The 16,949-nt window shown below is 41.8% G+C and overlaps 2 protein-coding genes across 2 annotated transcripts; one reads left to right on the top strand and one right to left on the bottom strand.

Annotated features, from left to right (window-relative positions):
• Nucleotides 1-2,836: 2,836 nt before the first annotated feature.
• Nucleotides 2,837-6,738, bottom strand: LOC308332618 (peptidyl-prolyl cis-trans isomerase A-like). Its single transcript, XM_080788602.1, has 6 exons — nucleotides 6,485-6,738; nucleotides 6,266-6,296; nucleotides 6,078-6,166; nucleotides 5,854-5,950; nucleotides 3,998-4,073; nucleotides 2,837-3,313 (listed from the first exon to the last, which is right to left on the bottom strand). Exons 1-6 carry the CDS (start codon nucleotides 6,635-6,637, stop codon nucleotides 3,178-3,180), a joined length of 582 nt encoding a protein of 193 aa, XP_080644728.1. The 5' UTR covers nucleotides 6,638-6,738; the 3' UTR covers nucleotides 2,837-3,177.
• A 5,522-nt stretch (nucleotides 6,739-12,260) lies between these two features.
• On the top strand, nucleotides 12,261-16,522 carry LOC308333156 (aurora kinase B-like; the record flags this gene model as incomplete). Its single annotated transcript, XM_080789351.1, has 6 exons — nucleotides 12,261-12,286; nucleotides 12,630-12,818; nucleotides 13,862-14,000; nucleotides 14,951-15,099; nucleotides 15,322-15,496; nucleotides 16,361-16,522. 6 exons carry the CDS (start codon nucleotides 12,261-12,263, stop codon nucleotides 16,520-16,522), a joined length of 840 nt encoding a protein of 279 aa, XP_080645477.1.
• Between the last annotated feature and the right edge of the window lie 427 nt (nucleotides 16,523-16,949).

Below are 16,949 nucleotides of genomic sequence, written 5' to 3'. Positions count from 1 at the left end.
AAAGGCAATGCCAAGGCTGCAGGAAATTGCACCTGACATCTATTTGGTGCAGCGCACAAGTATATTTGTTGGCCCAAAGGCTAGGCTGAGTCCTTGAATAGCTTATAGTGTGATACGTACATGCAGCCACATTGACCGTGTCCTTAACCGTTCACCAATGTGTGAGTTCACTGAGTTGTCATCTGATAGGTCAGTTTCGTCTGCTTTATCGATCAATAATTGCTCGCATTCAAGGTTAAAGGTTGTACTTTGTTACATCCTGTGTACATATAGAGTAAAACTATTTTTTGTTGGGCTTCCTTCAGACAATGCAACAGCATAGATAACAGCAAACACAGAAAATAAATGGATAGAATAAAGAGTGCAAAAAAGAGTAAAAAGAGTATAATTATGTAGATGTGCGTATTTTCCCTGTAGTAGCAAAGTTAGGTGAGTTTGTGTGAACAATCTTACAGTAGGCTATGTTCCATACTGTATATAGGCTACATCATTAGTGTAGAAAGGTGCAATTCGAGCATAATAGTGCAAGAAGAGGGTGAGGGAGGGGGGGCTAACGCTTTCCTTTGCCCTGTTTCGCTCCGGTTCTTATCAGTTCGTTGGTTAATGTATCTTTTCAAGTATGTTTTTTCATGTATGTTTTCGTACTATTTACTTAATCCTAGTGTCATCTCTCGCCCTTTCCCCTAGAAAGCTCAACCTGACTGTCATGTGCTTGAAGTGTCATCGAACGATACCTCCTCTTACGCTATGAGCTGGTGACAGTGTCACAGCAACAGACTTGACACTGACTGTTCTATATAAAAGCTGTCCATTTTTTGTTGTCTGTACCAATAAGAAGTGGGGTGGGACCACATTCACTTACCTCCCGATCCGATACCTAGGGCTGTATTTTGCGTGTCTTAAGTACCAGGTCTTATTCCCTAACTTGAATAAACTAAAGACCTGGAGGCGTGGTCAATGCTCTTTGGCCACTCAGAATAGCCAAATGGCATTGATCACGCCTCCAGGTCTTTAGTTTACTCAAGTTAGGGAATAAGACCTGGTACTTAAGACACGCAAAATACAGCCCCTAGAGTGCAAATTCGATTTATAAAGCGATTCTTAAATATATTGCGATTTGATTCGATATTGCAATTTATTGTGGGTTTTTTCGCAAGTCACTTTTACTTTTGCTTTACTTTTATTATTCTGTATTCTCTATTTTAAAACAATTCTAAACAATATAGAGACCAGAAAAGTTCAATCATACATTCAATGCAGCCAGATAACATCAGTTATCATCAGTTATCAACATCATGTCTTTCTGACATGAATAAATAAATAAAAAGCGATTCGTTTTACTATCGTGCCGTGGCATTAAAATGTGTTAAATATCCATGAATCGATATTTTTGCCGACCCCTTAAAGAACTATGAGAACCATTTTTTAAAATGGTTTTGCTATGCAATGACTTTTTGCCCCAATCCACGCACTGTTTTGGGTATTGTTCTAAAAACGAACCTAACATCAGCCAACAGCTGAAACGGACCCTCCCAGTGCACGCACACAGAGAGGACCCACCCACCACTGGAATTGTTCGATGTGATGCAGAGAGAGGACCCACCACTGGAACTAGTATAGTGTTCGATGTGATGCAGAGAGGATCCCACCACTGGAACTAGTATAGTGTTCGATGTGATGAGGACCCCCCACACACCTGCCCACACCACCGTCTCACCCCCTGCAAAACATTTTGAAGAGAAAACACCCTGTGTTTAAGTATTAGCAAGTGTCACCATCAAATAAGCACTCATCTAATGCAACTGACAAACAAAAGATAAAAGGGCCGCTGACGGGGCCTTTGCGTCAGCAGCTGCCCCCAGGCTCTGGAATTCTTTGCCTTTTTACATCAGAGCTGAACAGTCTATTATTTACTGCATCAGAGACTGACGTGACGTCTGTGCACAATGGTACGAGATGCATGTTCTGTTCCTGGTTTAATCTCATATAGTTCTCTCTCTCTGTGTGTATTGGTGTGTAAGTGATCAGCAGTCATATAATCTTCTAACTTGATGTGCTCAAAAGGGGCGGTCACTTTTGGAGACCACGTGGCATACTGCAGGCCTCCAGGTGTCACATAGCTCCCGAGCAGCAGCAGTAATAACTCTCACCACTGTAAACCACTATTTGTTTAAAAAGTTATACTTACCAGCATGTGCACTTAAGCCTCTCCAGCTGATCCAAAATGCCGCAGCTCGCTTGGTCTTCAACCAGCCAAAATTCTCACATGTCTCCCCCCTGCTCCGCTCCCTCCACTGGCTCCCGGTCGCTGCCCGCACAGAATACAAAACTCTGATGCTGGCATTCAAAGCAACCAAAGGTATGGCTCCCCCATATCTTGCAAGTATGATTGAACCCTACAAACCCTCCCGCGCACTCAGATCAGCCAACGCAGGGAAGCTGGAAGTACCCTCACTAAAAACACCGGGACAACGCTCCACACGTCCCAAACTCTTCTCCCTTCTGGCTCCAAAACTGTGAAATGCACTTCCCATTGCAGTCAGACAGAACTGCAGCATCACTCCCAATCTTCCGCCGTAGTCTGAAAACCCACCTTTTAATAAATGCTTTTATGTGATGTATTCCCATGCTTTTGTTCTTGCTTAATGTAAGTCGCTCTGGATTAAGAGCGTCTGCTAAATGCCTAAATTGTTCAGTGAATTCAGTGCAAGATATAGACACATAGACAAAGACAATAACAAATGTCCTACTGAATAATCATACTATACTTCCCTTGAGTCTAGTGTTCATCACATCACCCTGCTCAACAGTGTGGAACAGAGACAAAATACAAAGATAAATTATCATATTTTAATATGATGAAATGTAGCCCTGAATGAAATGCATGACGATTACACTTAGTTTTATAATCCCAAATTCACATTAAGTGCTTGTTAAAACACAACCCGTAAAGTATGAAAATTCCACCCAAGAATCCACTAGGTAAACCAAAGTAAAAAAAAAGGAGAAGAAAAGTACTGACTGACACCTTATCCCTGTTAGGTAAACTACTGTCAACAACCAGGGGTGCCGCAGTGCACACTGACCCAACAGTAGAGCCACTGTGCGACTGACCATTTCACATTGAAATCACAGCAGGGGGTGAGGCCGAGACCGTGTCGGCTCTCCGCTCAAGATCTACTTTAGCTCTCCACAATCTGTGACGGTGATTCTCTTGGAGGTTCGCCCAGACCGAGACCCAAAAGCCTCCACTTTCTTAATCACGTCCAATCCCTCCTTGACACTGCCAAAGACAACATGCTTGCCGTCCAGCCTAAGGGAAGAATAGGAGAGGTTTATTATTATTATCATCATCACCACCGCCCCGGACGGTGTCAGAATTCATATTACTCTCTAACCCAGTGATTCTCAATCCTTTTCACTAGGGATATGATTATGATTTTAATACATTTGTGTATTTTATGTAATGATGTTTTATTGTTGTAATGTATACCGACTGCCAGTGTGCCAAAAGATTTCCAATTTATGTAATGGACGATAACATTTTCCAGGGACCAATGAAATAACATGTAAATATCTCCTTTTTTCTGTTTCAATCCCCAGCCGGTTCATACCAAAGACTGGGAGCCAGTGCCTCCCTGCTTGTCACTCAGCATCAAGGGTTGGATAGGGGCAAGTCCCTGTGACATACTAGTGTCATGTCACTCAGCATCAAGGGTTGGATAGGGGCAAGTCCCTGTGACATGTCAAGTGGGTCGGTGTACTCAAGCTGCCTCACGCTACAGAAACGGGAGATAGTCCTGCCCTATGGGCCTCACGGCTTGGCAAGGCTTATTCAAATATATGTGATACCAGAGAAAATAGCAGATCCTCTGTGCTTGTAGATGTGCTATTTGCACTAGTTTGGGTCCCGGGCAAACATCTCATTTATTTTGTTGCGTCTTGAGCTAAAAGGATTGGGAACCACTGTTGCGATGTTTGTCGTCTCAGCACATACCACTCTGTTTTAGCAGTGCAGATGAAGAACTGAGATCCATTGGTGTCGGTCCCAGCGTTGGCCATGGACAAGATGCCTAAGACACAAAGATAAGCAGCAGTCAGTGGTGTAAACTGTAAAGCAGTGATTTTCAACCCTTTTCATATCACGGTTATAGTTATAGTTTAGTTTTCCTGCCAGTCAGTTCTAATTGATCTCAAGAACCAGATAATGGAGCAGGCATGCAAACATAGCTTCTTATCAGTGGACTATTTGGGTGTAAGTAAAATGATAAATAAAACATCCTTCATAGCAAGCTGCACAAATCCATTCAAAATATATCAAATCAACAAGATACGTGGGGAAATTACACAGCCTTGTTTGGACAAAATAGGTCATCTCAAGCAAGCATATGGAGTTGATTATGTTCTGAACATTACATTACTCGCACAACACTTCCATCTGGTGGAGAGCAGGAAGTATGACAAATTGACAATACCACAAAGACAGCTGGGCTACACTCAACAGCTGCAAGATGGACTTTACTGACTGGGGTACGTCACCCAGGGCTGTAACTACCCCTTTCCCCCACGCTAAATAAAAAAAATTGCCAATTGTGAGATTGTAGATCTGCTATTTTCACCAAATATTTGACCCACCCATATTTGACCCCAGAATAGGAACACTACAGTTCATGTGGTTAAAGACATTTGAATGCATAATTTGGATTTCACAATACCAGCAATGTAGGAACATTGTGGATATAGAGGGTATGCGTGTGACATCATCATCATACCAGGAAGTTATGTGGGAACGCCTACTGAGCCCCATACATCCAAACAGAAAAGTCCTATTTGATTGCATTAAATTACTTTAAACAACCTTAAATTTGCCACTCGATCTGCCATTCACTTTATGCATGCTCATACCCTCTATAGTGAAATCCATTGATACATTCAAATAATACATAATGAACTCATTAAGACCTGAGGCAGAGTCTACAAATGCATTCTTAATCAGTAGTTATCAAACCTTTTCGTGCCATGGACCCCCAAAATGTATATATGTTTGGCCACGGATCAAATATTCAAAATGGCACAGATGCTTTCCCGGTTTTAACGGCTTAAAAAATAATACAGCACTGCACTCAGTAGTCAGTACTGTGTGTTCAAGTGGAACGCTACCCCATGCAGGAGAACAGTGACTGAGGAAGAACAGCCTTCATAACCACTGGGCAAAGGTTAGCTTAAATAGATTATTTAGTCAGACGGTGGCCAGTCAACGCCCGTCCGTAGGCACTGGGAAAACATGGTACTGGCTGACTTCATAAGCACTGTAAGCCGTTGTTTCGCGCTCCAACAGTTTTACTTTCCACTCCAAATTATATCCTCTGTAGCTCTGAGGAAATGCCTTTACCTTTTGGATACGATACTGCAAAAAGGGGTTTTCTCCATTCCTCTTGGGAGGGCTCGGTCCATTTCGACCTATGCAGGGAAATCCTGACACAGAACCTCTTCTCTAATACAGTGGTTCCCAAAGTGGGGTCCGGGGACCCCCAGGGGTCCTTGAGGTAGTTCCAGGGGGTCCCCAGCTAAATTATATTTTGGAACCAAACGGACCCTTATGGGTCTGTAACTCTGAGAGTGTACAAATCTTTCTTGTCATTTGTACACTCAGTTAAATTAACATCGATTTTACAATATAAATTGGGGGTCCCAGAGATAGAAATGCCATTAAATGGGGGTCCGTAGACTAATGCATGTCAAACTGAGGGGGGGGTCCTTGAAATTAAACGGGTTGAGAATCTCTGCTAGAGCTGTAAAAATCTTCTCTTATGGGGGTCCCTGAAAATGGGGGTCCACAGTTATACACTGTACCTGCTCCAGTGTGCTTCAGTTTGAAGTTCTCGTCAGGGAACTTCCATCCATAGATAGATTTTCCTCCAGTTCCGTTGTGGTTGGTGAAATCCCCGCCCTTTAATCAGGAAAAACAAAACTTTGACACCATGATATCCACAACACAACAGCATTCCGTTTGTTAGTTTAGTAACTTGTATTGAGGTTGAGGATTCACAAATGTCACATCATTCATGTTAACTTACCTGGCACATGAACTGGGGAATCACCCTGTGAAAGATTGACCCCTTGTAACCAAAGCCGTGATCTCCAGTGCACAGGGCTCTGAAGTTTTCTGTGAGTAAAACAATGGTTAAGATTGTCGTCTTGTCACCTCAGACAATACTCCTCTTTCATGTCAATATGACTGCCATGCAGCCTATAGTAGAGTTACCTGCTGTTTTGGGCACAACATCGGCATTCAACTGCAAGAATAATAATTAAAAAGAGAAATGAAAGACAGTGGAAGAAAAAACGTAACTACAATGACACATTTTAAAACAAATAGCCAATATATGGCCATTACACTAAATTTGCAAAGTGACAATTAGTTATGCTTGTTTAGATTATGTAAGAAGTGAATACATGAGTATAGTGAGCCGTATTCACTGACCTCGAAGGTTACTCTCCCTACTGGCTCGTTGTCTGCAGCAATGTCAAAGTAAACCACCGGGTTCTTGTTGGCCGCTACGGGACCGCTGCTGCACATTCGTGCGGCCGTGAACGCCAACGAACATAGTTTGATCCTGTTCGATATTAAAAGCATGATCTCTCTGAAACAGACAAGTGCTTAAACTCGCGTACAGTTTGTACTGTAACTGTACACATGCATGAGGGTTCATTCAAGCTGTTATTCAGGAAGCACTAGTTCTACTTCCTCATCATCTTTCTTCTTCTTCGGTTGAGTTTTAGGTGTTGCTTTATCGCCATCTACTGAATACTATAGGTTCTACTACACTAGCTTCACAGTGCAAACTATTACAGTACAGTCCAAGTGCATAATGTTGTAATGTTAATAAATAGGTCTACATAAATAAATATATATTTTAGAATATCATATAATGTATCTGTATTGGGAACTGTGAAGGAAGTGACGAATAAGTCTACCGGTATAAAAGGTCAGCTAGGGTAAAAAACCCATAAATCAAACAGTTACTACACTTGACTGGAAGTTCCTTGAGTGGAAGATTAGCGCAAACAAAGGCAACGCTACAAGTCTTCATCATGCAGCAGGTAACTTGTTTTATTTCGATATTCATACCTCTCCCGTGTCATATGAGCGTCGGGAGATATATTTTTTCGGATTGATTTGCTTTGTTCACTCAACAAAAAAAAGAACAAAATAACTAGATTCACTTTGAATTTCCTGTCTGTCGCTAAGCCCAAGACCGTCAGGCCTCAGGGGATGAGCTCCACCACCTCAGCAGCAAACACAAAGTGAGTCAAACATGCTAGCTAACAGTAACAGCCAAGAATGATTTAATTTCATTACTATCAGTAATGATGAATATAGGTAGGCCTACTGTATAAGATTCTGATATGCATTACGATGGTTTGATTGATTGAAATATTTTGCAGAACAGTTTGCAGAATAACAGTACATTTCAAGTAAGCACAAACTCGATACAAAGACTGTTTACTGTGAGTGGACGACCCAATTAAGCATTACATTGTTTACAAGAGGGTCCACCTTGTTCAATTCATCAAAACATTTAGAGACCTACAAATAGACACTTCTACAGTAATTCACTTAAAGCAACATTTTAGTATTTGCATTTTGAGTGATGCCAGACAGACACAGTAGTTTGCAGACTTTGCACATGTTGCCCTACACCCAAACTACATGCCCAGGACAGTGAGGACAGCAACATTGAATTGAGCTGCGGAAGACCATTTGAAAGGGTTTTCTGCCTGGGACCACCATAATAGATTTGACTAGATTTCAAAAATGCAAGCTCCCAATAGCCACCTAATTTGCTCAGGGGGCACAAGCTCTTGGAGGCACATTATAGTCCGTCCGTCCGTTCACATCTCGACATCACATCTCCATATATGGTCACACCTCGTGACATCATGAAGACCCTTAGATCTCCATGGCCTATATGGTTGTCAGTCCATCATGCTTTGTGACATCACGCTCCATATGTCAATCTGATGGATGGATAACCATACATGGAGATGACTGGATCATCACCTAAATCTGCATATATATGGAGCCGGCCAGCAACTCTAAATCTGACCTCAAACCCTTAAAGGCCTATTCATAGTCTGGATTTTCGGTGTTGAGGTGACCACCGCTCCGGTGGTGAGCTGACCACCGGAACTGAAATAACGTTGAGCGGTGGTGAGTAAAAACAGAGAGAAGGGCTGGAGCGGTGGCGGTGGTTTGCTCTTCACCGCAGCTTGTGACGTCATGTTGTAGTTCGGTGGTCACCCCACCACCGTAAATCCAGACTATGTATGAGCCTTAAGGCTCATTCATAGTCGGTGGTGAGGTGACCACCGAACTACAACATGAAGTCACAAGCCGCGGTGAAGAGCAAACCACCACCACCGTCCCAGCCCTTCTCTCTGTTTTTACTCGCCACCGCTCAACGTTATTTCAGCTCCGCTGGTTACCTCACCACCGAAAATCCAGACTATGAATGAGCCTTTAGATCTCCATAGTTCTAATGGGTTTCATTTAGAGCTATGTTACTCTCGACTCCTGGGGCTTGCATGAATGCAGACCAGCCTTTCGTCTTTAGCGTAAATAAAAAGCGTTTTTGCTTCTCACCAAAACAAAGGCGGGTTGTGTCATTAGAAAGCCTAGTTTCCTTAGTGGAAGCACTCTGAGCCCCCCACCACACGTATACACATTACCTTTTGGCCAGAAAGGGATTTTTTTCCCACTGGAGGTAAAATATTCTCTATGAGGCAATATCGGTAGAAGGCGCAGTGGAGTAACTAAAAGTATTTTAGGCTTAGGCACTATATACTTTGTTGTACAACAAATAGCAAAAATAGTTGACCTACAAGCTTGTAGATGTTTGGAAAATTTGAACGATTTAGAAAGCTTTTGCCTATAATGCCATGTTGAAAGTGGTTATCACTTAACATACCTACACCCGCACAGTATAATTGGTATGAAGTGTAACTGTTTTAGTATCCCCACTTAACCCATTAACCTGAGTTTGATTCTACAAATGTTATGTTATGGACTGGCAAAACTTAACTTAAATAATAATCACTTATGGATCCATAAAACATTTATTCAGCTCTTTTGAATCAATGCATTAATTGTATACACTATATTTCACAATTGTATATCTGTTGTATTTCTCAGATACATTTTAGTGTCTCTATGACAAGGAATATTCCAGAGCCTCTTATGAGGCCTTTATAGTCATCTTTGAGATAAACTCCTCTTGTATGTGAACTTGAGACACCACACGACCATGATCCCTACCTCTCATATCACAGGGACAGGTCTTACTTAACCCGTGTTCCCCTACCCCCTTCTGATTGGTTGCATGACTCTCTGGCACCATAGAGCGCCGCAGTGACGTCAGAGCCAGACCCAGAAGTAAAAATCCCATTCACCTGGACCATAGGGAATTCTCGTATCAGCCATAATATCGTAACAATTCCATGTACACTTACCATTGTGGTCGTGGTTGTAAAATGGTTCTATATGCTCCTGTAGAAACCCCAAGCATGCATGCTATCACTCTAGTTTTAGTAAAAACGATCTTTATGCGCGACCTCACGGAGAAGTACTTCATTACCCAGAATGCTAAAGTCCAAACATCCGGTGATGTCGACGTCTGTGATTGGTGGAGGTTGCGGTTTCCGTGGAAATCGTTACTGCCCCCTGTTGACCCGCCATATTAGAACACTAGTATTCTAATACCGTTTACAGGTACATGTGCAGGTACAATGATTTCTTTATCGAATATGTTACGGTATTTTAAAAATGAAGAAAAGAGTGTCCGCCGCGGTGAAAACCACTATGAGTCTGGCCATGTCCTGGCATGTTCTTTTTCACAAGGCCAGCTTATTGGCTCTGTAAGAGCCAGTATGAAGAACAAGACATACAAAGTTATGGTGAGTTCAGAATTAGTAACTAACGTTTATCTCTCTACGTCTACATAAATCAAACTGACTCAAACAATTCATGTTATAGTGGGAATTACAAATTAATTAACGAATTAATAAACAGCAGGGGAGAACACAAGTACCAGCCAGAAGTAACAACATTATTTATGATGACTGATGTTAAAATACAGTAGTGTACAGCAGGAGATCTCACACACACACACACACACACACACACACACACACACCCACACACACACACACACACACACACACACACACACACACACACACACACACACACATTAATATTTTAATGGCCATGCAGTGGGGCATGTACTCAATTTGTTTTAGTAAAAAAAGTAAAAGTATCAATATTGCAATGTAGAAATACTCTGTTAAGTACAGTCAAGGTAATCAGAAGTTACTTGTAGTACTCATTGTGCAGAATGTCATGTTTCACAAGTTATTATATGTATACAATTTATCACAAAACAATGAGACATGTTGTAAGCTTGTAGATTGGCTATAAGTGTATATTTTGTAATAATAACCAAAATCTATAAAGTAACTAACTGCCTGGTAACTAAGGTTTTCAATTAATTGTAGTCGAGTAACACAAAATACATTATACATTATTTAAATCATGAGGTACCTTTGGATTTATATAAAATGTAATGATTAGGTAAGAACATATGCTATCCATTACATTGAAGCTGTGATTGTTATTTTTGTTATCAAGTATCAAACATTGAAGCTGTGATATCATCGTATACGTCTCGTCCATAATGTGAACGCCGACTTGTTCTTCGGGAAAGTGTGGAAACGGCAAATATTGACACCAGGCCGGTGGTTGCAGTCGGGAACAAAGCACTGCACCATACTTATGTTATGGTACAAAAGAACAGATAAACTTTTTAATGTAGACTAGAAACTATAATCAAAGAACAAACACTACACGACTGACGACTCCAGTGCACAACGCGGGCAATTTCTCATTCCAGCCTTCCAGGAAGTGAACGTCAGTCGCAATGCTTCATGGGAGTGTAGTTTCAGCATTTTGGACAAAAAGTATGTACACAGTGTTGTACCCTGCCCCTTTTTTATTCTTTCTGATTATTTATTCGGTGCAAAAAATTTAGTTTATTGTCATGATTTCTCACGACTCGAGTTGGCTTTGTACGAGCCTTAAAAGGTCTTTAAATAAATACGGACTGAATTGGCTATGACTGAAATGAATGGAAAGTTACTTCCTGGGCCGTTCGTCCGTTCTGAGAGGGGGAGGGACTGCGACGCTCTATTGGGGGTCAGCGGTGGTCGAACGGTTTGTGGAGCGGTCTTGATATCGGAAGGTTGCTAGTTCGTATCCCCGGACCGGCACGTTAAAATTACCACCGCTGAAGTGCCCTTGAACAAGGCATTGAACCCCTACCATGACATGTTCTATGAGCAGGGCCTGGCTGTAAACTAGTTCTTGAGCTACCCTGGGTAAACATAGTAACTTTCTTTCTTTCTTAAGTGTGAACCATTATGTGCTCTGTATTCCCTGATGAAGGCTTAACCGCCGAAACGTTGGCTTCATTTTTGTCTTACCTGCTGTCCTAAAAAAATATTGGCACTCTGGCTCTGGCGTGTGCGGCCACCTTCTTGTTTTTTCAAGATCTCCTCTACAGTACAGAATTCACTCCATAAGTTGATCTGACTTCCCATGCCAAAGAAAAGCGCTAGCGCTCGCCCAGCAGTCACCCAGGCGGCTGCGTGCACGTGACCCCGCCCTTGGTCGCTTTTCACCCTCAGGGCTTAATGGTATATTGCTAATGGAAATATTTGTTCTATAGGTATAATTTATTTGGCTCCAATCCAGTATTGCGGTCATTCAATAAATCAATGTAGTATTAGCTCAGAGCTTGTACTCTATCTGCTGTGTTTTTAATAGCCAAAAAATATTAATGGGGCTTAATTTTTCTGCTGATCCCCTGAAGGACTCCTGTCAGTCTTCAGACCCCACTTTGAGAACCACTGGATTATGGTATGGAGTAAAAAAAAATCTGAATCTTAATTTTACTTAACTTAATTTTAGCTTTTGCACACCTACGGGTGCGTAGGAGAGGGTACGGTGCCCCAAAAATGAAAAGGGAACAAACACTGTCTTCAAATGCAGTGACCAACTTTTATTTCAGGGATACAGCAACGTTTCGGCCTATGCAGCCTTCATCAGGCTATCTTTATGTCTAACATAAAAATCTACATTTTTGCTGATGTACAGAAATAATACAAAAGGCTAAATATTCCTTAATCAAATGTATATGACCATGTGGGATACAGGGCCAGGCCAATGGTATATTTTATGAGGAATGAAAAGTCTGTCTGTCACATCACATGCAAAAGCAGAGACGTTTCTGTGGCTACCAAGTGGAGGGTACTTTATTATTATTATTATTATTTTTTAACCGGCCCACATGTGCGTTCCTCGGCCACACGCAGACATCCTTACATTCACAGAAAATTGCTCAATGATAGAACCGCAGTATCTTCAATGAATTGTTAACTGTTAACCCTATTTCGGTTCAACTAAACATCCCTAGTATGGAAGCAATTTGTGTCATATACATTCTTCATAGTGTTGTCCAGTCTGTTGTTCAATCCCCTGATCTCTATTGTCTGTGCATCCTTCTCATCAGGAAATGGACTCTGAATGATTTTGAAATTGGCAAACCGCTGGGTAAGGGCCAGTTCGGGAACGTCTACCTTGCGAGGGAGAAGTCGATGAAATGCACTGTGGTGCTGAAGGTGTTGTTCAAGTCTCAGATCGAAAAAGAGGGCATGGAACATCAACTCAGAAGGGAGATCGAGATTCAGTCCCATCTCAGGTTGGTATTATGTAAATGTTATTAAAAGGATTCCTGCATGGTAACTTGACTTGTTGTCATTTGTACATGTGTGGTCCAGCCCTATAGACTGCGTGAGTAAAATAGACCATTTCTAAAATAAAGATAAATATTTAAGGTCTTTAGGTTATAGCAAGGTATGGCAATTATGTATTACGCCATAATGCTTATTAGCCAGGGATCCTTTTATCAATCCTCCTAATCACTCTCGTAAGATTTTGCACTGCAAAACCAAAACACAATTCAGCACCCGTTTGATCTGTGGACAAACGTCTGATAAGAGAAGTCAGAAACTGAAACTAAAGGAGCGTCTGGCTCCATGATCAGATTTACCAGGTAGACCACTGATTAAAAAAATTAAATTTAACAAGTTTTCTTTTTCTTTTTAAGATATTGTTTTGCGGCTTACGCCTTCTTTTTATAGATTTTTTTGAAGGGACAGACAGTAGGCTGACAGGAAACTGGAGAGAGATGGGGGGGATGACATGCAGTAAAGGCCGTGTCGGGCTCGGGAGTCGAACCCGTGGCACAGGCACACTGCGACTGGATTACCAGTCGGGTGCCCAGACGGTTACGCCACCGCCTGGGCAATTTAACACGTTTAAGTTCATGTTAAAGTATACCATTCAGTACATCTGTATAGGGATGTCAAAGGTCATCAGCATTAATGGGTGGTGAGGAAACTCAAGCTTCTGTAATGTAACATACCCATTCTGCCATGTCGTGGCTCTTGTGCAACCGCAGAGTGTAGTCTTTCTTTACATCAAATTGCAGGTGCCTTCAAACTCTTGCTTTAATTTCATGAATTAGGTTTTTGCTCGGCTCAGACAAGCGACATGTTTTCAGTCCTGACCATCAGTATTTACCATGTGGCTATGCATTAAAATAAGGATTTAAACAACTTAATTGTGTGTGGATGTTGCCATTAGAGGTATTTCTTTGTCTGGTAATGACTGGTAATGCAAATTAAATATTTAACTTCTTCTAACTTTGACTCCTGCAATGTCACTCTTCCCTCTCCTCAGACATCCAAATATCCTTCAGTTCTACAACTATTTTCATGACCGCACACGAATCTTTCTGATCCTTGAGTACGCCGCACGTGGTGAGCTATACAAGCTGCTGCAGAAATGCGTAAAATTTGACGAGCAACGCACTGCCACGGTACGACTCAAACGTTTTAACCACTTAAGCCCTGTATGCAATGTATATACTTTCAGACACATAAGACCATATCCAACAACAGAGGCAGCTAAACTCTTCATGCATGCATGCACACATTTAGCAGATGATTGTCTCATTTTTAAGATCTTAAATGGACTTGCACTGCCACCACTGAAACAGTATAGATCGAAGGGACAGTGGTGACAGTGCAACAACGGCAACTACCAGAGGGGACTGTGCCAATCAGACGTAGTGTGTTTGGTAAAACAGTCTTCTCTGTTAGAGCCTCCCATCACTGGAACAGTCTCCCCACAGAAGTAAGGGAGACCTCCAACTATCTGACCTGTAAATTCAACCTGAAGAGGTGGCTAAAATCAAATCTGTAATCGGAACTATTTAATTTATCACTGGTGTCATTTTTCACTTCACTTCACTTTGTGGATGTTCTGTCCCCTGTACCATGTTTATTTGTTCCTGTATTTTATATTGTACATGTGTTTTTGTATGGATAGTTTTATTTTTAAGAGCCTGCTCGGGGACTACAGATGAAAATTTGCTTCAGGCTAACTCTGGCCCATTAACATTGATGTGACAACTGACATGTTGATTAATGAGCTTTGTCCTTGTCAAATAAATAAATACTTGTCGCACGATGACGAATAATTTATGAAAAACTACTTTCACCTGGCCACTGCAAGGGGTTACTTTAACCATAGCATCCCTTTTCTGGGAGGAACATTCGCTGAACAGTGAACATGGTAGCTCTACTAGCTCACAATGTGTGAGCTTGTAGATCGGGTATTTTTGGCAAAGATTGGTTAAAAACAATATAGAGCCAACTCGGGTCTTTTACCAAGTAAGAGTTTTAAGTGGTTAGTTGTTTTTTGTCGCTAAGTTGATTGAAATGTGACCTATTTATGTAGTCTAATTCTAACATTTTAAATTGTCAGTACATGGAGGAGGTGGCCGACGCACTCAAATATTGCCACGACAATAAAGTCATTCATCGTGACATCAAGCCAGAGAATCTGCTTCTTGGCTTTCAAGGGGAGCTTAAAATCGCAGACTTTGGGTGGTCCGTCCATGCACCATCTTTAAGGTAAGGAATTCACACATAATCCGAGCTACTGTGATGTGATTTGTCCAAAATGTTATTAAAGTAACATTTTGGACAAATCACATCACAGTAGCTGGGGGGGGGGGGGGAGAAACCTCATGTGTCCAAAACTGTTGATTTAATTCAAAGTTGCAGATCTACAAGCCGTGCGGCATTTCGAGCTTGCTAATGCTGTAGTATGTAACATTGCGGTAACATTTGTAGACGACGTACCATGTGTGGGACACTGGACTACCTGCCCCCAGAGATGATCGAGGGCGAACCCCACAATGAGAAGGTGGACTTCTGGTGCATCGGAGTCCTCTGCTACGAATGCCTCGTTGGCACCCCACCTTTTGAACAGCAAAACAGCACAGAAACATACAATAGAATTAAGAAGGTTAACATCTCTTTATTTTTTGGGGGGGTTAGTCCTTTTGACTTAGGGCCGATTCATACTCTTATTTTAGAGCCGAATAAAAGTCGGTTCGGCTCTGTAGTGCCTACAATGTGACGTCATTTGAGGTTCGGGGGGGCGGGTACCGTCCTAAAGTCGGCTCTTCGGTGCTACTGAAAATCTCTGACGAGCCGAAGTAATTTCGGCACTACAGCGCCGAAACAGCGGTAAAATAGGAGTATGAATCGGCCCTTATTCCTCTGGGCTATGAAAGTTTATGGTGTAGCTTACCAGCACTCGTCTTGCCTCCACACTTCCACAGACTATTTATTCATACTATGCCCAGGCTTATTATCCTGCTCTCAAATCGTCACATACAGTTAATATAAAACACATTATTCAGAATTGTTTGTGTGTCACAACCTTGTGGCTGTTGTTTGCGTTAGTTTCTGACGTTCTATCGAGTGATGTTCGAACATTGAAACGTGTCAAATAACTGTAGTAGTATAACTGCGCAGTGTTGGGGTGAGCTCTTCCTACCCCGTCAGTGTGCTCATGCTTCGCTGCTGTGTTGCGCTGCAGCCTGCGTCGCTGCCAGGGATATTTGCCTCTCCCCTTCCCATTGGCCAGAGGGAGCTTTGCTGTTGCTTGCCGTACCATTGGCTAGAAGCAGTCAATCATGTCAGTGTGACTAGGTGGCGATCTTGTCGTCTACATTTCATGAGCTTTCAGGTTTCACCTGACTACAAATAAAACCAATTGTCCCCAAACGTCCTTCTCGGTTATTCATTTACAACGTAATGTATAGAATATTTGTTAGTTGCAGCCCTAAATGGAGACCATATTTAACTTGTTTGATATTTTCAGGTGGACTTGCACTTCCCACCGTATGTGTCGGAGGGAGCCAGGGACCTCATTACAAAGCTTCTGCGCTATCATCCAGAGCAGCGACTGCCCTTGCAGAAAGTCATGGACCACACCTGGGTGCGTGCAAACAGCCAACGAATCCTACCCCCTGCCTTGCGATGAAGACTCTTAATTGTCCATGTTGATAAAATTCACTGATGTGATTTGGTTTTATTTCACATTTGTCCCTGTCAGTATTTGTTTTCTATTAAGTCGACGTAATGTTTTGAGGTCAAATGCTTAGAAAGTTTATTATCCTGTCTGTGTCCTTGAACTAGTAAATAATAAAACTTTATTTGTATAGCACCTTTCATGACATGAAATGCAGCTCAAAGTGCTTTACAGAAAAATGGAGAATAAAATAAAAGCAAGGCAACAACATTAAAAACAAGTAGTAATGCAATACAGTGAGGACATGAATAACAAAAATAAAAAATAAAAGATCATCTTGTGATCAAGTTCTCATTAGTTGTACTTTCAAGTTTCAATAACGTTATTTGAACGTTTCTGTTTTCCTCACAGAATTTTCCCGAGTGAGGGGTGGGAGAGG

The sequence above is a fragment of the Protomyctophum bolini genome (genome assembly GCF_963924005.1).
Source record: "Protomyctophum bolini genome assembly, chromosome: 18".
NCBI classification, from domain to species: Eukaryota; Metazoa; Chordata; class Actinopteri; order Myctophiformes; family Myctophidae; genus Protomyctophum; species Protomyctophum bolini.
The sequence above is the reverse complement of the archived record's forward strand: the minus strand, read 5'-3'. Positions and strand labels throughout refer to the sequence as shown.